The following is a 21444-nucleotide window of genomic DNA, read 5'->3' as shown; positions in this document are numbered from 1 at the left end:
GGTTTTGAACTACAGAATAGTTGATGTACCATCACAGCTTTGACCATGCAACAGCTATAAAGAGTTCTGTATGTTAGAAAGATGACAAGGCCTCCACTTGCCCACCAGTTCATTTCAATCATCTCCTTTTTTTTCTGTAATGGTGAATGAGCTTTTTGATTGCTGAACAGTATGGAATGGTGTCATTGAGAAAAAAATGAATGATGTGCACAAAACATAGAATGACATTTACATTGTTGACATTTTAATACATGTTTAAGGGATGTCAAGATAACACAAAGTAATACATAAATCTCATAGCAAAACAGCTTTGCATTTAAACAGCTTATTTAGACACATTTGGGTACACAGTGGTATTAACCTTACGTGTCCAGCCACTTTTTCATTGTTCCATTTCCTGTTTTTTGTCTCCTAAATTCTGTTACAAACACATAATCAAACATAAATGCCAAACCCTCTGACCCTACTATGTTTTTTGCCAGCTTTGTCGGTCAGTTTTGTAAAATTAGCCAGATATTTGCCCTTATTTGTATTATTTAACTTTACCAACTGCTTTACAAGTGCTAGCTTACTGCTACCACTCACCGTCAATGTAGCATGGCATTAGATACTCAGGTTAAAGGTTGTTGTAGCTACTTCCTCCAGTTGAGGACGAGCACAGTGTTGGCCTATCTTTGACATCCCTTGAACCAATGTTAAAATGTCAACTGATGTTTTTTGTTCCGTATGTTTTGCTATTTGAACACTGACTAAGTTCCTTTTTGTGGCACATGCTGGCCTCCATAGTTTGCATCATTATGTTTAAATCATTTTTATTGATTTGATATACTTGCAAGACTCATATATACAATCTTATGTAGCCATATCTACAACAATAACATGCAACCTAATATATTTTATATGTATCCATTACAATATTTTGTTTTATTCGTGCTTTTTCCACAGTTAACAGCTTGTGTCCATGGGTCTGCAGCCATGTTGTATCCAATGCACTGGCAACATGTTTACATTCCTGTCCTGCCTCAACATCTGTTAGACTACTGCTGGTGAGTATGCTGACTGCCATCATGCTCCAAACCTGCTGTGTTAAACAAAGAGTACTTTGCATTCAATTGGGCATCAATGACCAAGAGTATACACACAGGTCAAGTCAATTCAGTCTTTATGAAGTGAACCCCTTTTCTCTCATAGATAGTGGTTATATGTCCAAGTGTGAGTGATTAAGTAATAATGGTAAGGTAAGGTAACAAAGTGCTTCAGTGAAAACCAACTATAACAGTAACTCTCAAATAATGGCTTTTACTAGACAGAATCAGACCTACATTCCTGTTTTGCCCTGTTTTTATAAGTGTTAATTGCATTTCATCATATTTCGATAAGACATCTTACTGTTTTCTGAACTGGTCCTGTTTGACACTTCCCCCGTGTTTATCTTGAAAAATTCAATTTTTTTTTTCTCAGTGTTAAAGGGGTATTTCATCACTGGAACGATAAAAAAGGGTTGTCTGTTTAGTAGAAAGACACAAATATTTTTTTAAATTGGTGCTGCATGACCAGAGAAAACAGAAAAAGGGCTGTGGTATTCATTTGGCTCAAAAGGAACAACCACCAGAATGCACTGCATCATACCAGATCACTAAACACTCCCCCTGGTGGGTGAAACTGCAAGCTGGGTGGTGCTTGGTTTCAGCTTATCTGGTTTCAAGCAGCCTGGTCACAGTCTTTCTCATATTACAGCTAAACAGGACACTAAAATGTGTTTCTGAACACATTTATGGCGAGAAATAGGCAATGCAGTAACAGAATCATGATTCATATTTAATGACCAACTAGTTTCACAGTTTGATATGCGTTTCCTGTTGCCCATCTCGCCATCTTAGAGAGAGTAGCGGCTCTGTCTCAGATTCAGAGAGCGGCAGCTTCCACACACTTGTGTCCGTGGAGGTGGACACACAAAAATCTGAAGTCAAATGTGTCATTCAAACACCCTACAGCTGGCAAAAACCCGCCAGATGACACGTTTCTTTTGTCAGCAAATGAGTGGGAAGTTCCAGGTGCAGGCAGCATGGAGGGAAGTTTAACATTATTCATTTGCATACACTACCCACATTGTAATGATACAAAGCTGGTTGAAAATCAGCAAGTTCTCCCTCAGCCAGTCAAAACATCTTGCACACTCAAAGTGCAGCTCAAAGGCTTTTTCATCAGGTTATTTGCAGCTCTTGAAAAGTCTTAAAAACCACTACATTTATTTTCCAAAAAAAGTTTTAAAAATTCTTAAATTAGATGTATTAAAGTCTTTAATATGTTGTGTTTCTTGCTGTCGGCAAGGGATGGTTGTGACAGTGGGTTATGCTGCTGCTCAGAAATGCTGTTGAGCTTTGTCAGGGTACACTTGACCTGCCCAACCATGCCATTGGATTGCCTACCATCATAAACTGAATAATAATGATAATAAAAATATTCTAATGAATTATTCTAATGACATGTCACTTGATCTGTGAATGAAATTTGAGATTAGGATTTAATATCTGCCGGCAGAGCTTGACATGCTTAGTCAAAGACTGCTGAGTTTAAGTTCCATAACCCAGCTATTGTCTTATCAATGTTTAACCATGAAACTTACTCTTTTTTCAGTGCCCCTATGCCCTACCTCATCGGAGTACATTCCAGCCTGATGGAGGTTGGTGTATATAACTGACATGCAAGAACCAGGACATTCAAAACATTATTATTATATTGTTATCATTATTATTAGTAGTAGTAGTAGTAGAAGTAGTAGTAGTAGTATTGTTATTATTATTATTATCATCAGCAATAAAATAATAATAATTTCAATTCAGAAATGCAGTGAACATTTTTACGCTGCTTCATCTGGTGCTGGCAGATTTTAAGTTGTATAGTATCCGCCTGTTTTACAGGCACTGCATCTTTAGTTGACTGTCATTATGCTCTTTCTGTTGCTTGTAGAAAGTTCGAGGGTTGGCTCTAGATGATGTGGTGGTCCTGAATGTGGACACAAATACCCTGGAAACCCCCTATGATGACCTCCAAAGCCTACCCAATGATGTGGTGAGGAACTACTGTACTGTTCAGTGTGTTTTTGAAAAAAAGTCCAGTTTTTGATATGGATATGAACATTCATAGATCAAATTGTGTCCAAATGACTTGGAATTCATGTCCCACAGGTTTCATCTTTAAAAAGTCGACTGAAGAAGGTTTCAACAACAACTGGGGACGGTGTGGCTCGAGCCTTCCTCAAGAGTCAGGCGGCTCTGTTCGGCAGCTACAGAAATGCTCTGCAGATTGAGTCGGTCAGTACATACTGCACACCACAGACATGAAGGATGCAGGGAACAGCCAAAAATAGAGTTGACCTTAATCCTTTCATGTCAGTTTAGCTAAGATGGCAAAGCCACATGGGTATGGCCACATCCTTGGACAACAAGGTCAAAGGCCAGGACTACAGGGCGCTGAAAATGCAATGTTGAATGTGTCAGTGTTGGTCTGCTTTTCTGCATTTGCAGGGTGAGCCAATAACATTCAGTGAGGAAATCTTTGTGAACCATCGTTCCAATGCCATGAGGCAGTTCCTCCAGAATGCCATCCAGCTGCAGTTCTTCAAACAGGTACACACACACACACACACACACACACACACACACACACACATGCACACACAACTTTATTTCACCCATCCTCTGACACTCTAATACATGTTGTGCTTCTGCCTGCAGTTCATTGATGGCCGTTTGGACCTGTTGAACTCAGGAGAAGGTTTCAGTGACATCTTTGAGGAGGAGATCAACATGGGTGAATATGCGGGTGAGTCAGTAGTAATGTGTTAGTGTGTTACTTTTCAGTCAAGTCCATTGGTGCGTGGAGTGCACCTATACTGTGTGCTTATCCATTTAAAGGGGAATCAATCAAATAACAGCAAGAGTCATTATCAACAGCATGATAAGTGTGTTGTTGTGTTAGCATATAAACTAGACCATGCAAATTACCCGTTTTTTGTTTGTTCCATTTCCTGTTTTTTCCCTTAACTTCTGGTTGCTATTGCTGGCTATCCAAAGATTGGTTCTGATTGGTTCACACAGCCTGATATACATTTTCAAAGTTGGAAACACATGTCCACATTTATGAGGGAAGTCTTACTGAAATGACATTACAAAAACAGAAAACAGTGTGTGTCCAGCACACACAAACATATAAACTTACAGCACCACTTCCTCCACCGATATCAGATTAAAAGGACCGTCTTTGAACAAAGTTACAGTGTTATCAAGCCAGCTGTGTGTTGGAGTACATGTTTCTTGGTGAATTTTTCAAGAGCTCTGATCTTTAACTTGTTAGTATGATGATATTAAGTAGTTTTGTGTACTGTGTATTATTTGCAATCGTCACAATTACCAAACCAGGTAATTGTGACACTGCTTTTCGGATTAAGAAATATTGCATTAACATACGTTTTGAACAACCACTCTAATCAACCGATCTCAGAGCTGTACAGGAGAACTGATCTAATAAATGCCACTATGTCAATATCAGGATGTTTATAAGACTGCTGTAGACGACACACTAGTTACACACTGCAGTGGTTTTAAATCAGCTGTCAGACTGGATTTTTTTAGACCTTGTTAACTAGTACCCAATATGCCCACTACTTGATATTGTTGACCTTTTATTGTTGTGACTCCTCCATGCCCCACCCCCACCCCCCAGGCAGTGACAAAACCTACCACCAGTGGCTGTTCACTGTGAAGGTGAGATGTCTTCAGTGCTATTACCCTAAAGAATACATTGAATACCTTCTTGGTATTTTTGTCATTTGTCTTTGCCCCAGTAATACCATGAAATAGTGTGGTGTAGGTGCATACTGCTATGTCTGTCAATCTATCCATCCAAAACATTTGGTCCTGGAAAAGGACCAACAATTATTGACCAGATTGCCCAAAACTGACTATGGATATGGTTTCTCACCAGAAGATGATTCTTCATGATTTTGGTGACTCCCTGATCCACACTATCACTACCAGGTCAAATTTCCCCTTAGCTAATATTTTGATCCATGAGGTGTCTTGACTAATAGTGGCCTCTTCCTGATGAGGCCTACTGTTTTGGGGAACCTCCTCTTCCACATCCTTCAGGGCACATTTCACCTTTTTAGCTTTACTTGTGGGAAGCCTTAAAGAGTCATACACATAAACGTAATGCAATCTGTTTGAAAGTGTTGTTTTGCATCTGCACTGAACACTGCGGCCTCTGGGTGCTGCTAGTGATGCTTCTGACCTTTACTTATGCTTTATAAAGTATGTCTGTTTGTTGTGTGAGAGCAAACCTTCATCGTACACTACCCCCTTTTAAGATAACTGAATGTGGTGTATACCGTTACTAACAGATTTTGTGTAAATGTTCTGATAGAAAGGGGGCGGGGCTATCTTCAACACAGTGAAGACCAAGGCAAACCCAGCCATGAAGACCGTTTACAAGTTTGTAAGCAAATTTCTGCCTTCTGCTGGCTTCAGAAATTAGAAAATGAACCATTAGTTAGATATCAGAATGGAAATGATGTGGCTTTGTTTATGTTTGCTTGACAGGCTAAGGACCATGCAAAAATGCGTATAAAGGAAGTCAAGAGCCGGCTGAAGCAGAAGGTAGCTCTTCACTTGTGACCCACCATTCTGGATAATTTCTTCCATTTTTTTGTAAACACTGTTACACTGGTCTGTACATTTGTGAGTTTACATCTGCAACAGCAAAGGTGGTGACAATTCTTGGTCTCTCCCTCACAAAAAATACCTTAAACACTACCTTGACTTACCTTAATTGAACCTCACCACCCCAGCCACGGCGTGCAGCCTCCCTCCCCCTCCCCTTCCCCCTGCTGTACCATCAGTCCTTTCGCCCATGTCAACCTCCAGCTCCCTGTGCCCCCCCTCTGCAGGAGCAGGCAGAAAATGGCTTCTCTACAGCAGGGTCAGCAGTCATCGATGATGACAACAGAGTGGGCTTTACCTCTTTCACCAGTGCAGTCAGTAGGGAGGGGCCTCTGCGCACCTTGGATGATCAGAGGCCAATCACTGTGCACTTTGGACAGGTGAGCAGGAATGAGGTAGGTGATGACACAAAGAGTTTAGAAGAAATTGCACAAAGTAGCAGCGTAAAATGTAGTGGTTGCACAAGAGGTTGGTGATAAAACTATATATATCTATATATACACCATAGTCTTGCATAGCCAGACCTATCAACAGACCCCAGCTCTATGGAGATGCGGCTTCAACCAATATCATTTTGCTGTAGGCCAAAAAGAAAAAAAGCAATCTGCCTTGTTCGTATTTCTTTAAACCCATGACTCCTTAGGGGATTGTTTTGGTGGAGCATTTGCATGTGGCGGGCCCTGGAATTAAAATGGCTAAATCCCTGCTAAATAAAAGTTAACAGGTGTTAGCTTGTTTTTACATTCAGACTGTTAGCAATCAGGTTAGAGTTTTAGTTGTTGTTGTTTCCCATAGCAATGGGGATTTTGAAAATGTTAACACACAGAGAAGGAGATGAGAATGCTGCCTGAGATAAGTGGCCAATGGCACACAGTCTACATCTGGTGAGTCAGATGAGTCAGTGATAGCAAGCAAACATTCTTCACAGGGACTGAGATGGGCTTTATAGAATTGACAATGGTCAGATGATTCTGTGCCATCCTAGAAAAAAAAATGATATTTGAAGCTGATATTTTAAGCATTATTATAAATTTGTTTGCTGACATGACTGCAACTTTGTGTTCTCTCAAAATGAGCTTTATTGGTCGAGAATGTGGACTGCGAAGTTGTAATTTTAGTTCCATATTATTTTGTCACCTCCACAGGCTCGGCCACCAATGCTGTTGAAGAGACCGAGCAGCAATGTGAGTCTGGAAAGCAGCGTTGACCAGTAAGACTACCTCCATGATATATAGTATATCCCATTGTCCATGATGAAACTATGAAAGGGCTTTTACATATTTAGATAGCCAGTGCATGAACTTTACCGCAAAGTGCCTAAAACTGCTGATGGGTAACTTGGAGTTTGTAGACAAGAGCAAGAAATGTAACATTCCAAGCCTGTATAAGCTTTCTGAACACAATGGTATTTTAGCAGTGTTATCTAAATTTATATTTCAGTCCAGAGTTCCTGTTCTAATAATTTAAGTCCCATGCAAAATCCCCTGTTAATATCACATTAGGTCAACATTGTTCACTACAGTTGAAAGATAATGGAGACAGCTAATGAGCATTTGTTGACTGTGCAGCTCTGTATTGCTACAAATACAGTTCCCAAATACAATCACACAGATTTGAATGTTTTTGCAATTCAACAGATTTTGTTCATTGGTTTGTATGTTTGTCCAATTGTGGTCTAATTTCCTTTTCAGCTAACTGCACAGCTTCTTGTAGGCTAATTCAAATAAATAAATAATACTGTTCAAAAGTTTGGAATTGCCTGCTATCAAAGCTTGATTTGAAACAGTCAGATGGCTGAGAGGACTGCTCTTTACAAAGAGATTACAAATTACAAATAGAAGATTAGTCTAAGGTTAGCACGAATATCAGCTGAACATGCTATGGACTGACCAATCTTAGTTTAAACCTATTCAATCTACCCATATACAGAGGGCCCAAGATATGTTCCCAAAATATTTAGAGCCCAGTTTTATCATTGTGGTTCAGTCACAATATAGTAACTTATGTTCTCAACTCACTAATCGCTTTTCTGGACTGGAAAAGAAACTCAAAATCAGATAGTTACAGTAATATTCTCCTGTGATAAAACACTGTGGGGACATCAACTAAATGGATATTGTAATCATTTAAGTATTATTCTTCATGCAAAACTATTTGATATGTACATAATACATTTGGGGTCTGAATTATACTGTTTTTATTCATGTTAAAATAGAGATTATTGAAGGAAAGAAGAAAATATAATCATAACAGGTGATTCCAAACATTTGCATGGTAATGTAGCTAATCTAAATACAGTAACATAATAATCCTAATGCACTATGTAAATGAAAATAAAAACTGATACTCTTAACATAACCAACTCAACCTTCCTTTCTCTTAATTTTCCTCTTCTCTTCTGTTCCTTTTTAATGGACAAAATTAACATGTCTCTAATGAGCTTTGAATGTCCTGTTGTCTTCCTTGTCCACCTCGTAGCTCTATCCGTCCTACTCGTCACTACACAGTTTTTCTCTCTGAGGATTCGTCCGGAGACGAGCTCCAGTATGATGATGACTCCATCTCTGGGTTTCCTGACAGCTTTCTCTTCTCCGTCCCTTTTGAGTGGTCGCCTCTGTATGCATCTCTCTGATTGGCTTTGCACTATTGACTAATTGATAAGCCTTTCTCAACTCATCTCTTTTCTTTCTAATGAAATGTGTGTATGCTTGTGTACATGTGGTCTAAAGCTTCACATAGTGGACATTATAATCATTGTATAGGAAAATCCTATCTTAGGATGTAATTAATGACATTGTATTGTTTCCTGAATGTCCTGATTCATCAGGATACTCCATTAGATTGGAGTCCAAAAAAGGACATTCCCATCAGTTTATTTTAACTGTAAATGTTCTTTAATTAAACAGTTTCCTGTACGGTTAATTTTAATCACATTGGCTACCACTCCTGTCACGTTTCAAGAACAATGCCTACTGCATCCTTGTTTGCCAATCAGCACGCAACTGACTCAAAGCTTAAAGGTTTCTTCTACAGCTGTTGGAGCAATAGAGTTTCAGAATATCTCCATGGTACCCTTTACTTGGGCATTGAAGGGCATAGTTTGCCGTGGATATCCTTCAGCACTACAGTACTGTAAATAGTCTTTTCATTTTCTTCACTTTCTTAATGAAAACAATTAGCCAGCCAATACAGTAGAATTTAAACGTTGACTGACCTCTGAAGCCATTTGGCTACATTATTTTCCCTGTCTGAGCTAGACAGTTAGCTAGCAATGTCCATTTTAGTCCCAACAGGGCAAAATATAACTTTTTTTTGTTATTGTCAAGTAATTTCGTAAAAAGCCCAAAACCCATAATGAAAAAAACTAAGCCCCTTGGTTCCTATTAAATATATACTTTCATTTTTCAATTATTAAAACTCAAATCTAATTTCCTAAAACATGTGGGCACTAGCAAAAATTGCAGCATTAAATTAACATTTGTTGTGGATTTTTATCCATCAATTAATACACATTTGGTGTGGTAGCAAGTTATTTGACTCAGAATGAACTGCAGTGTCCATGGTCATCATCATGAAGAAATTATGGATTTGTGGACAATAAGAAAAATTTAGATGGTTGCCAGCCTTATCCTTTAACTAAATGAATACAGAGAGAGTGTGGAGATAGGCACATCAGTTTAGGTCCCTCTTTATTTGTGTTAAAGGTCAGTGGTTCTTTATGGGTTGAGTACAGAGATTTAACCCATGAAAACCTCTAGTGTGTGAGAGAAATAAATGACCATAAGTCCAATGCTGTTTCTGCAGGCCTCAGCCATACCGCTCCCTGAAGGAGGTTGAGTTGATGGAAGGGGACGACCCTGCTTTTGGGGCAGAAAGTCACACTGCCCCTCCCAGTCCAGTTAATGAGAAGTTCTCCAATGTCAACCTGCTGGGTGACATCTTCGGTTGCCAGGATGAGCCTGACAGCCAACCAATGACCTTGGCTAAAAGTCTCGAGGACCTGAGGACTCCCAAAGATTCTGAGGAGCTACAAATGAAGTTCACCTACCAGGTCAGAGATCGAAATGTTCTGTTGCCAAAAGTTGTTTAACACAGTCTTAATAGTGTTGTTTCCTAAAAGATGTGATCCTGATTCCAGGTTTGTAAACCATTCAATGTAACGAACTTTTTATAGTTATATAAATATAGTTTTTATAGTTTTTAGAACTTTCATGTCTGAAGTTTATTTGTATTTCCTGTTGAGTTTCCAAACATCATAGCTTAAGAATGAAAAGCTATGTGGCAGCTGAATGGCGAAGTTGTTGTCAGACCTTCACTTCAGCACATAAATGCACCAACAGGAAGGATTCATTGATTACAATGCTAAAATTACTTAACTTTAATGATGAAATGCAGTGCAGATGTACGTTTCATTATGATGCATTAGCTATGTTGAGTAACATTCAAGTGAGTCAACTGTTGGTTGATCTTGATTGCATATTTAAATTAACTGAAACCATTTGGCCCCTGGAATGTAGGAAAAACACATTTAACCATACCAATTGCATGTATTGGTTGTCAGTAATGTAGGTTGTAAGCATATATTATTTACTGGGTTGATTGTGAAGAGCTGCTGTTCCTCCTCTAAAGTCTGAATTATTTCTTGTGTTTGCAGCGGATGGACTTGAGTGCCAGCGAACACTCTCGAACGCTTCCAGGCCTCAAGCTCTCCAACCCTTACAATAAACTGTGGAGTATAGGGCAGGATGAAACAGCCTTGCCCGTTGGCGTCCCTCCTCTCTGCGACAGACCTCCGTCTGTCCAACTTCAAGTGCAGACAGAAACCCACTCTCCAAGCCGAGAAAGCTCCGGCCCGGGCCCAGACCGTTTGGAGCTTTCCACCCCCAGTAACATCACCATTCCACGCCCCCATGGAAGGAAGACGCCTGAGCTTGGTAGTGTCTTGGCACCCCCCGTGGCTCAGTCACGCTCTAAAACAGCAGGAGCTGGTGAAGGAGGGACTACATCAGGAGGACAAGAGTTTAGGCAAGCCCTAAGCATGACCACAGATGGAGACCTGCTGAAGCCCAGCAAGGGCCCTGGGGACAGTATAGATCTGATAAGCCTTCTAGACCCCCTTAACAGCTCAGCAACAACCAGTTCCACTTCACTGAGTGACGGGGTAGATATTGCTGGTTCGTCATCTACCTGCAAACCAACACTACCACCCAGGCCTTACCCACAGGGCTTGCCCCCTTTCCCACTGCATTCTCACATATCGCTCAACCCTTTTGCCCAATCTTTGCAGCACACCTCCCCCCAAATGCATTACTCACCGACTGTAAGTGGAAATCCCTTCAATGCAGTCTACGGGCCTCCAGCAGGCTCTTACTTACACACTCCACCCCAGCCACAGTCCTTTTCTACACTACCGGGGCTCTATAGACAGCATTCGCCAGGCAGTTCAACCCTGCCACCTAGCTATGGACTGCTCCAGTCAGCCTTCCCCTCCTCAGTCACATCCCTCCCTCACTCCTCTGCCAGCAATCACGCTCTTTCTAGCCTGGCGGACTCGTCTGTTCCCTGTACAGCCATGAATACACTGGCAAAGCCACTTCGTGCTGAGGGAGAGACCCAGGTGACTCAGGATCCTTTTGGGGATCTGGTGACTATGGCCAAGCCAGCTACACCCCAAAAAAAGAAGGTGGAGGACCTTCGGAGGAGGTGGGAAACATTTGACTAAAACCTGTGAATATGTACTGAGGTGCCCCTCTTTGTCAGTACCCACACTAACCCTCACTGCTGTATCAGGACCTTCTGTTGCAGTACTACTTTACTCCGCTTATGCAACTCACAGTCATAGTAGAGAAATAGCTGAACTGTTTCAGCTATTGTTAAAGACATTCTAAAGAATGCAAGTTGAGAGTCTTTAAAAATCTTCCTAATTGTCTATTCCAAAATGATGACTGATTCTGTTTTGTATGTATTTTAAACCCATGCTGAGGAATGAAGAAAAGAGTTGATCACAATATATGTGGGCTATGCCAGTTTTTTAACCTTAGGTAATGTCACAGCTTATATGCTTGAATCAATCAGAAGATATAGAATACAAATTACTGATTCCCAGAGACAGTAAATACATAGCTTGGTTAGGAAACATTAGCTAATTGGCCTTACATTATTCCCCCTGCAAGTTTAACATTAAACATCAGTGGTACTTTTTAGACAGCAAGCAGTTGCTGCCGTCACCGTCATTGTTTCCAGTGTCAAGTCAGCAACTGAAATAGGCACCAGCAGCGAGGAGAGAGGGGGTGTCTGCAGCTGAACACGTACACTTATTTGCCACTGCACTCTGAGATGACGATAGCTGAATGTTTTTTTCTGCTTGCTACTGTAGCTGTCACCGTTCGACCATGGCAACCATAAAAACTGCACAGAAAACAAGGGGGCACATTTTATGAGGATGTGACTTCACTGAATCCTCTTCAACAGCAGTGACCAAACAGTTCAGTACAACTTGTAAATGCTTTCGGGTGTAGCTGCAGTAGTTGCAGCTCCAGCAGTGCGCCCTGCTTCCGCCCATTTGAAATGCATAACTGTTGTGTGTGCTGTTGGTAGACAGAGTGGTCACCGCTTGCTATCTGAAAGCACCTCGACTCACAAGCTAATACCCAAAACTCATGTTATAATCATCAAGAGTTTTATCAGATCATTGACCCAATTTTCAATTCTGTTGAGAATTTTTTGAGCTACACTCATTGAATATATTTGCATTCTATTATCACCTCTCTATATAATTGTTTTTATTGTTACTGAGGGAGTCTGTTTGTCCAGTGCGGGATTCCAATTGTGTAACCATGCAAAAGAGATTCACGGGAAACTACACATGCACGCACTGGGCATGAAGCAAAAGACAACAGTGGGTCTAAGTTTCTGTTACTGTGAATAGCTAAGTGAGTTAAAGATAACCTGATTTCCAAAAGTCATGAAGTTGAAGATCACACATTTCTTTGATATTGTAAGCAAGATTGCTTTTATATTATGTCTTTGTGAGACTTTGGTAAAGGTTAACTGAGAGCTCAGATCTCTTGGTGTGTCCAAACTGTTGCATTCCATTGTATGTTCACTGCCCCCAGTGGTTGATGCAGGTGTCATTTCACTTGCCATTACCACCAGTAACCCCAAATCAACCAGGACTGAAATCTTAAAGATTGTAACTTGAAATATGTAGCTTTTACTACCAAAGCATAGTTTGTGAGTGGTACATTTAAGTATGATGAAATTATTTTTTTATTGTAAGTTTTTCTGTGATACTTTTGTTCTAGAGCTTCTCTACTTAATCACTCAAAGACCCACAACTGATTTTATTCAAGGTCAGGTGTCTGAAACAGTTGGCGATAGCAAAATAACATTTGATCAATGAATTAGCATCACATCTCTTGTGATTGGGCCTGCACAAATCCAAGGTAGACAAGGCACAGTTAGTCCGTATTTATTTCTGACTCAGATATATTCTTACAACTACATTTCCACTAATTATTACCCACTAGAGAAAAGGAAACACATTCTGTGTCTGCAATATAGGAGCTGTTGATGATTTATTCGGCAGCTGTGGCTCAGGAGGTAGAGCGGTCGTCCACCGATCAGGAGGTCCGTGGTTTGATCCCTGGCCTCGGCAGTCCACATGCCGAAGTATCCTTGGGCAAGATACTGAGTCCCAAAACTGACCCTGATGCTGTGCCATCAGTGTGTGGATTCATATGTACATCGCTTTGGATTAAAGCGTCTGCAAATGACTAACTGTAATTGTAATTGTAATCTGGTGTAACATTAATGTGTGACACTCTGAGGCAGCAACACACTGCACCATCTTCAGCAGTTGCCAGTGATGTCAGTGATAGGGAAATTAGCCGCATTAAAACTACAGCTACATTGTATATTCAACATTGACCTTGCTACCATACCTTACTAATCAACAGAAAATTCATTTCAAATTAGAAAACGTTCCACTTCATAATGTATTCTAGCCCATTCATAGCACAATGCGGCAGGAGTCCTCAACCACATTTATCCAAAAACCAGAATTCTTCAAAGCAGAAGAGGTGAGGAGCAGACTTTCAACCAGCTACCAATGAACGAGTCCTTATTTCAGCAAAAAACTCCAGGAAGCAAACAAAGATACTCAGTTTGAGACTCAGTACAACAGTTGGTCAACAACAATAACCCCAAATGAAGCCATCTTGTCTCTGACAGACAACTCCAGAGTTACCTCTAGTAGTCCATTCATTGTGCTGCTGTCAGCTCCAGGGAATGTTCAGCCTGGAAGCCGAGTGGTTTGACTGTGGGTCCACAGAGTAGAGAGGATGGAGTTGGAGAATAATCCCATTCTGTAGAATGGGTGAATGATGTGTGACTGGCTCTCTGCCAGGAGTTGACAAGATAATCAGCAATCGCTGTCAGGACGTACTGGGCCTCTTCCACTGGTGAGTAACAATAGATGTGCATATTTTCTGATTTCACTGATATTCTATGGGACGGATGTGGCCCGTGGGCCAGCAGTCAACAATCACTGAGCTATGGGCTGATCAAGTTTCTGTTCAGTCCAGATGTGGATCAAGGTCCAGACTTTGAGAAGGCCTGTTCTACACTATAATGACCCTTGTGTGTTGTGCATATGCATCAGAGATGATGTGTCCTCACAGTACTGCTACAGAAGTTCCTGATCCAGTTGGAAGGAATGGTTATGTGGTGACACACATGTGCACATACATTCCCTCCCCACCACCCTCAGCTCTGCTTTTGACAAATAGGAGTGTGTTTCTGCTGAACAAACGGGGGCTGTCTCATCAACCCACAACACTTGAACCACCTGTATCTGTCCAAGGATCGTCTGAATTTGGATATTTTTTTTTTCCTTTTCCTGCCATTCAACCCAGGATATCACACAAAGCAGGCCTTGCTTCAAGATGTTCAGATGCCAACAGTTCTCAGACCGTTGCCACTTGCTAACAAATTGCTGGCGCAATTCTTTGCACAGCAGCCTCTTGTGTCATCGGTCTTAAATGCCACCACATTAGCATAGTGCTCAGTATAGATCAGTGTAGATTTGTGACTTTGAAAATAGCACGCAGTATTTCCCGAAAGAGGATATATTACACACTCACAACAGCATATGTCTTAATGATGTCAACTTCTACGATTAGCTTGTGTTATTACCAGTAGCTAGTCTGCTATAGCTGATGAACATCCTAATGGTATAATGGTACTGTAGCCTCAAAGTGTGGTGCATCTCAATCACCTGTAGTTCACCTCTTGATGTTTTTGGTAGCTTCATGCATAGTGCTTTTTTGTTGTTTGTTGCATTTTTTTTTTTTTTTGGCCTTCATGGTGAATCCTTCTTTGGTTTCTCTCACTGACCTGTGAACATCTGTTGCCTCCTACTGTTTTTTAAAAAGAACATTTTTAAGAAAACCCGCAAGCCTAAAATAGACTGCAATGTCCCTAAACTGATTTTAAACATTTGTGTCTAATTAAATATACAGGGACTTTGAAAAAAATGTATTGTATATTTGTTGTTTTAAAGGGTCCTTTCGCCAATTCTGCTGCTGATATATGCACTCTTAGAGTTACCTTCTGTTGTTTTTTTGTATTACTTTGTGTTTGATGACAGTAATAGGCTAATGAATTACAGGCTGCTTCCACATTGTGATGTCAAGTGTGCAGAGAGAGCAGAAATAATGGTTCTCACAATTTTGCCACCAGTTTCTATTTCAGCTATTCTGACTTTCCAACACTAGAAATTGTGTGGGTGTCACGCCTCGTCAGCCTTTCCTGTGTTCCAGGCGATCTTGGAGCGTTCATGTATGATGAATGCCAAAAAGTCCTAATCGCTTCAAAGTGCTGTACAGCTCTAATTGCTGTTGTGTGTGTGTACAGATGACACTATATTTGTTCTAAGACTGATTAAAGAGTGGTGACTAGACTCGTACTGCACTTGATTAAAATACAGCTATTTCATCATCACGTCATCTTCACTTGATTAAAATTCCACACCTGACCCTGTATTGTGTATCATTACTTTTTCACAGTGCACTGTGTAGAAGTTGTGTACAAGAAAACTTCAACTGATTTGCACAAGATTCCCAGTTCATTTAATTGCCAACAAAATAGACTCACTGCCAATACTAGTTTGTAACCTCTCCAGGAATCAGGACCAATATCAGTTTCATCTGTTGAATGTGATTAGCCTAGCTTAGCATGACAAGTGAAAGCTGGTGGAAATGATCTGTGTCAGTAGTGTAATTCTACGGCTTCCAGTGTTTCTGGATCAGATTGTCAAGGAAAGCAATGCCATGAATGTGTGTTCTTCATTTCTAAATCACTTTTTGTGAGGAAAGACTTACTAGCTACTGCAGCTACTTGTAGCTTTTGCCCGGTCATGCATAATGCATGATGGGATAGGCTTTAGCCCCCTGTGTCTCTGAGCAGCATTAGTGGTGTAGATTATGGATGGATAATCAGCAGGTATGACACTTCACAAGCCAGTTCATTTTATTGCATGTTTACAATACATTATGAATAAAATATCTTGATTTTGTACATCAAAATAAAGAAAACGAAGAAAACAGTGATATACTGTGCAACCAAAAAAACCTAAATGCTTACTAAATGAATACTTGTATTTTAAAAACTAATACTGTACATCACATTTTTTTATGTTATAGTGTGTTACAGGATATGTCGTTTTGTTTCCTCTCAAATTTACACTTTCAGAGGGTCAGGGAGGTCTTTTGATTCCTTTCATTATTTTTGTTGCAGTATCTCAATTTTGCATCCTAAAAATCTTTTCTTCATGCTGTTCATACTGAGACCTTTGTCTACAGAAGCAGTTTAAATGGAACTGTTGTCACTGATTGTAAACAAATGTGAAGTTGCTACTGAAGAGGCCGAGACAAACGTGAGCAGAGACTCCCTTTGTGCATGTGAGGCGCTAACAGTAAAACTCGAAATCCAACAAAAGTGAAAACACGATCAACATATATATACAAACTGTACAGGCTTGAAACAAAGTTTCTCTTCTCAGCTATGGAAAAAGTCAGTTTGTGGAGTGAACTGACAACAGTCTGTGTCCCCAGCAAAGAAAACCAGACTCTGGAGTCATAAACACAACAAAGTTAAAGAGCTCTTCGCTGAAAATAAAATGATGTCTTTTTATGACATGCATTAGATGTTTGGGGTGTTTCCAGTGGATTTTCTCCTCTTTGCTCTGCAGTTTGTAATAGTGATTTCACCCTTACAGCAGTCCTCACCCCCTTTTGTCGTGCCTCCTCTGATACCCATGAGTCCACCAGATGCTGCCTTTTCCTTGCCACAGAGAAGCAACACTGCCATCCTCCATTTCCTCATTTCAGTTTACTGTCTGTTTTTCTCTCTGGTTCACCAAAGTGGATGAGTAGTACATTAGGGAGTATGAATCTGAGGGTCAAGGATTATGGGAATCTGTGCTTTTGGGGCAAATAACAGCCATGTTCTGTATATGCTACTTGGTGCACCTTTATAAAAGGATCTTAATCCCAAGATAATTTAAAGGTAAGTCCTAATATTTGCCAACGTGAGTGACCTTCTCATCTTCTTGTCCATTATAACTGTTGGTCATTATACACATGACCTCTTGTAGGGATTTGGAGAATGCAGCCTCCAGATTAACAACCTAGTAAAGCATGTAATTGCCCTTGGCTCCCAAAAGTCACAGGTTCACTGCATGTCATTTGCTTTTGATAATTTATTGATAATCCATTACAAATCATTTTGTGAATATGCTCCACAAAGGCACAGTATCATCTCAGGTGGGTTGTGCATTACCAGCCAATCTTGTGGCCCTGTCTTGCAGAGGGGCCCAGTGTCAAAATCTAATTCATCATTTTATTTTGTATTGTGCTCACATATACATACTCTTGAGCACTAGTTGCGTTGTGTAGGCTGCTGAGTGGGCAGCGTATGTTCTCAATGTACAGAGAGCAAGAAGTGAGAGCCTCCAACAGCTGTCCAAAACCCATTAGCCAAACAGGAATCATCCCAAACACTTGTCACAGAGTCCAATCACATCACTGTGCTGCTAATCTGCACAGCATGGTGGATCCTTGCTGACTGACTTAATTACCTGCCTCAGTGAATTCACTCTGCTTCACAGTTCACTGAACTCATTTTGGAAAGCTGCATGAAGCTCACACCCAAACAACACTGATCTTGTTGGAGTTCAATTTTCCTAAATCTCTACAACACAGCAGAGTAAAATGTTACAGCATCACAGCATCAACAACAGAAAGAATGGAGAAAAATATGAGAACAACATGCTGGTGGACCAATTCCAGAACTTCCCTTTCATTTTCATTGCCCACCCGTGTTGACACTCAAAATGTAATCCATTTCAACACTGTGGGGATGGGCGTCACTGCCAACTCATGGCACATAGAGTGAGAACACTGAGGTCGCCACACCCTGTCCAGTCAGGGATCAGCTAGTGCGTGTTCTCCTACAGACTGCCCCGGCATGTACAAACTAATGCCACTGACTGGTCTTCTACAGTGACATGTAACTCTCTCAAGACCAGAGCAGTTCATGATCAGCAGGTGTGCTATCTTCCCATAAGCTAATTTATTACTTTCTTTAACTGACCCTTTTAAGGTGCTGTACAGTTTTTGTGACAGACCTGCTCTAAACTGTTCTGTCACCACATTTCCATCATGTCATAATTCATTGAGTTGATTTCATAAATCATGATAGGTGACTTTTTAAGCCTGGAGTTTGGAGTTTTTATCGATAGGTGTCATTTCTGTCAGTGGAATCGGAGAGTGCTGGAATCTCATCCTGTTTCCATCCCAAAGGAACAAGTGCAAAATTGCTCATAGCAAGGCCATTGCTTTCAATGCAGAATGCAGTTGTGCTGATTTTTGGACAGGTTTTGCAGAGAAAAAGCAATAAACTGAACATTGAGTAAGATGTGTTTCCAATGGCATTCCAGCATTGACAGGAGCCAGGAGTTACAGTGTGACGCATCAATTTCACTGCTAAGATTTTTGTGTGCCTAAGTTTCCAGTGTTATCAGACTGTATCTTCCAATGCAGTCTTTAAAATCCTGGTTAGCTGGTTTGTAAGATACTCTTTATGTAATGCTCTTGATCCTACTCTGCCAGCTTTTATATATGATGTGAAACCAGTCTAAGTGCAGCAAGCTGCAACAGCTGCAGTTATGTTTGAGTCACATGCTTCATGTACGTCATCATTTATTCACTAAGTCTGTTTCCAGTGTTTCAGATTTTTTTGTGCAACAATTGAAACTGTGCATACAATCAGCTGGATGGAAACTCACTTTATTAAACAAACACATCCTTAATTATACCTCTATTTAAGCTGCCACAATGTTTAAGTGGAACAGTTTTTGTCAAAACCACCAGCAAATTCCACATTACCAGTAACTAGAAAAATGAATTGTGCTGGCCACCTGTTAGAAAAGTCGGAGCATTTTTCCAATCACTCCAACAGTCACAGTTTTCTTAAAGTCAGTATCTACGGTAGTGGCCTTTAGAGGAACTGCAGCTTTAGAGCCCTGTGTATTGGCTTGACTGTGTTGGGTGCTGCTTGGGCCCCTGACATCTAATGATGTTTTTCTACGAATGCAACACACTCTCAAGCACCACTCTAGCTGTACCATGATCCTCAGTCTGACTGTGCCCTTAAATTGTCCTCTATGCACTAGTTAAGGTTATAAAAACAGGTCAAGGCCCTGCCTTAGACAATTTACAGTATGTAGACTTATACAAATAATTGTACTTCCTTGTTCCCTCAGCTTATCAGTGAGTTTCTCAGGTACAAAGGACTTGGGCTTATTTCCTCTGATGTCCTTTAACACAAACACGGCACCTACATGATAACTGTTAAGTGATCTACAGAGCAGCAGCGTTGGGTCAGTACCTGGTCACCACCAGTAGGGGGCTGTATCCTACAACATACTGTACATCCCTCTATTCAGCCCAAGAATGCAAAGGATCTAAAAGTTTCACAGTGAGTCCCGAGCACCTGCCTGCAGTGCTACGATCCCCTCTAACACCCTCTGTGTCAGATGAGTCTTTCCTCTGGTGGGACTTTGAGCATGCTGTCCATCTCCAGCCGAGCTCCGGCCATCTCCTGAGTACTGGGGCTGTACGCGCCCTCTGACTGGCGCTTCTTCCTCGCCGTGAGCACCATGAAGGTCAAGGCGATGATCATTATGAGCACACAGAAGCAGAGCAGCGGGATGGCTATCACCAGCCAGGGGATGCCCTGTTTGTGGGCTTGTTTCTGCAAAGGCACAGAGGGCAGAGATGGAACTGAAATGTCATAAATGTTTTCTTTTTGCATTTGTGATGAATTTAGTTTACTGGGTGTTTGTTTAGATGTTTGTTACATGTTGATTGGCAGCAAGTGTAAAAGTTACATCACTTCACCTGTATGTATAATACTAAAGAATGTCTATGTATATGCATAATACTGAAGAAGAAAACTAACAAACATACATTCGTGTCACAGATTGGACCACTGTAGCCAGGCGGGCATTCACACACAAACATGTTGAATCGATCCAAACAGGAGCCACCATTTCGACAGGGGTTAGACTGACACTCATCAATCTCCATTTCACACCTGCAAGACAGAAAAGACATGCAAGTCATGTTTGGAAATGTTTTAGATCCCTCTGAACACGTCTAAAGACATTTATCTAAGAAGTCAATAAGTCTTTACTTTATTTTCTTAGTATTAAAAGAGTTTATATTGCAGATAGTTTTGGTTTTATTGGTCCAGACTTTGAGAGATCTCCTTCAGAGATGTCTGCCTCCGTCACATTACAGTGGAGGTGAATGGAATAGAGTTTGTGTTGCTCAATGAATTGAAAAATTTCATTTAAAACTTTTCAACAGCAACTTGTGTTTCTAGAAACAGTGTTGCTCCACATGGATGCAGATCTCACTCTTAGCAGTTTTCACAGTAACAACACATTCCCAAAGAAATCTCAGACACAGAAATCCAAACCAAAAAAAGACAATACTGACCATTGATAGAGCAGAAACATGGAGTTCTAACATGATTAAGTGACGACTTTTTGTTATTCAGATGTAAGCAACTTTTAACTTTTAATGCTCTAAATACATCTGGCAGCTGGTGTCACTGCTGCAGAACAGCCGTGAGTTGAACAGTTTAAGTGATGCAGTATAAAGAACATTTTCTATTCTTTGATAGGTTGCATCATCAATGTATCTCAAAACTTGTGCCATTGAAAGCCTAATTACTTTTGTCTATGTTCAGACATAAAATGACAAGATGTTCATGTCCATGGAATTTTCCTGGGGATCTGAAAAGACTGAGGATGAGGATTGCCTTCTCATCAGGGAACATTAAATTGAAGTAAAAAAATGTTGTATATCTTCATAATTTGGCAGAATTGGCCATTTAAGACATAAGCACTGCACTCTAATATGCAAGGTTTGGGAATTAACATAAAAAGGGTCAAATCTATCAAAAGTTAGCTCACCTGCTGCCTGTAAAACCTGGCATGCAGGTACAGTTCGCCCCCCATAGCCCATCACTGCAGACCCCGTCATTTGCACACTGGACGTCTTCACCACACTGTTTTGGAGGATAGTCCCACCTGGTGGAAAAAGCAATAAACTTAGCTTCAGTGAATAATGAATGAAACGGCCGAGTGTTATGT

General features: G+C 40.6%; 2 protein-coding genes across 10 annotated transcripts in view; one reads left to right on the top strand and one right to left on the bottom strand.

Annotated features, from left to right (window-relative positions):
* Nucleotides 1–15681, top strand: part of dennd1a (DENN/MADD domain containing 1A) — a 29866-nt gene extending 14185 nt beyond the window's left edge. The window contains exons 10-23 of one of the 9 annotated variants that reach the window (XM_076757450.1): nucleotides 946–1046; nucleotides 2638–2683; nucleotides 2971–3072; nucleotides 3189–3314; nucleotides 3528–3629; nucleotides 3738–3825; nucleotides 4726–4766; nucleotides 5425–5496; nucleotides 5601–5657; nucleotides 5948–6100; nucleotides 6866–6930; nucleotides 8199–8336; nucleotides 9525–9771; nucleotides 10375–15681. In XM_076757450.1, coding sequence (XP_076613565.1) covers nucleotides 946–1046; nucleotides 2638–2683; nucleotides 2971–3072; nucleotides 3189–3314; nucleotides 3528–3629; nucleotides 3738–3825; nucleotides 4726–4766; nucleotides 5425–5496; nucleotides 5601–5657; nucleotides 5948–6100; nucleotides 6866–6930; nucleotides 8199–8336; nucleotides 9525–9771; nucleotides 10375–11442 — 2406 coding nt within the window. In that variant the 3' untranslated portion in view covers nucleotides 11443–15681. Of the gene's footprint in view, nucleotides 1–945; nucleotides 1047–2637; nucleotides 2684–2970; nucleotides 3073–3188; nucleotides 3315–3527; nucleotides 3630–3737; nucleotides 3826–4725; nucleotides 4767–5424; nucleotides 5497–5600; nucleotides 5658–5947; nucleotides 6116–6865; nucleotides 7394–7423; nucleotides 8172–8198; nucleotides 9772–10374 lie in introns of those variants that run through there. The other 8 variants (XM_076757449.1, XR_013079197.1, XR_013079199.1 and 5 more) reach the window with 8 other exon arrangements.
* Nucleotides 15682–16226: 545 nt separating this feature from the next.
* The window catches only part of crb2a (crumbs cell polarity complex component 2a), a 28771-nt gene continuing 23553 nt past the window's right edge, over nucleotides 16227–21444 (bottom strand). The window contains exons 11-13 of the mRNA XM_076757448.1: nucleotides 21265–21381; nucleotides 20252–20378; nucleotides 16227–20036 (exon numbers count right to left, since the gene is read on the bottom strand). Of these exons, the coding sequence (XP_076613563.1) occupies nucleotides 19815–20036; nucleotides 20252–20378; nucleotides 21265–21381 (466 nt within the window). The 3' untranslated portion in view covers nucleotides 16227–19814. The remainder of the gene's footprint in view (nucleotides 20037–20251; nucleotides 20379–21264; nucleotides 21382–21444) is intronic.

Source organism: Chaetodon auriga, chromosome 19 (genome assembly GCF_051107435.1).
Source record: "Chaetodon auriga isolate fChaAug3 chromosome 19, fChaAug3.hap1, whole genome shotgun sequence".
NCBI classification, from domain to species: Eukaryota; Metazoa; Chordata; class Actinopteri; order Chaetodontiformes; family Chaetodontidae; genus Chaetodon; species Chaetodon auriga.
This window is presented reverse-complemented; position numbering and strand designations above follow the sequence as displayed.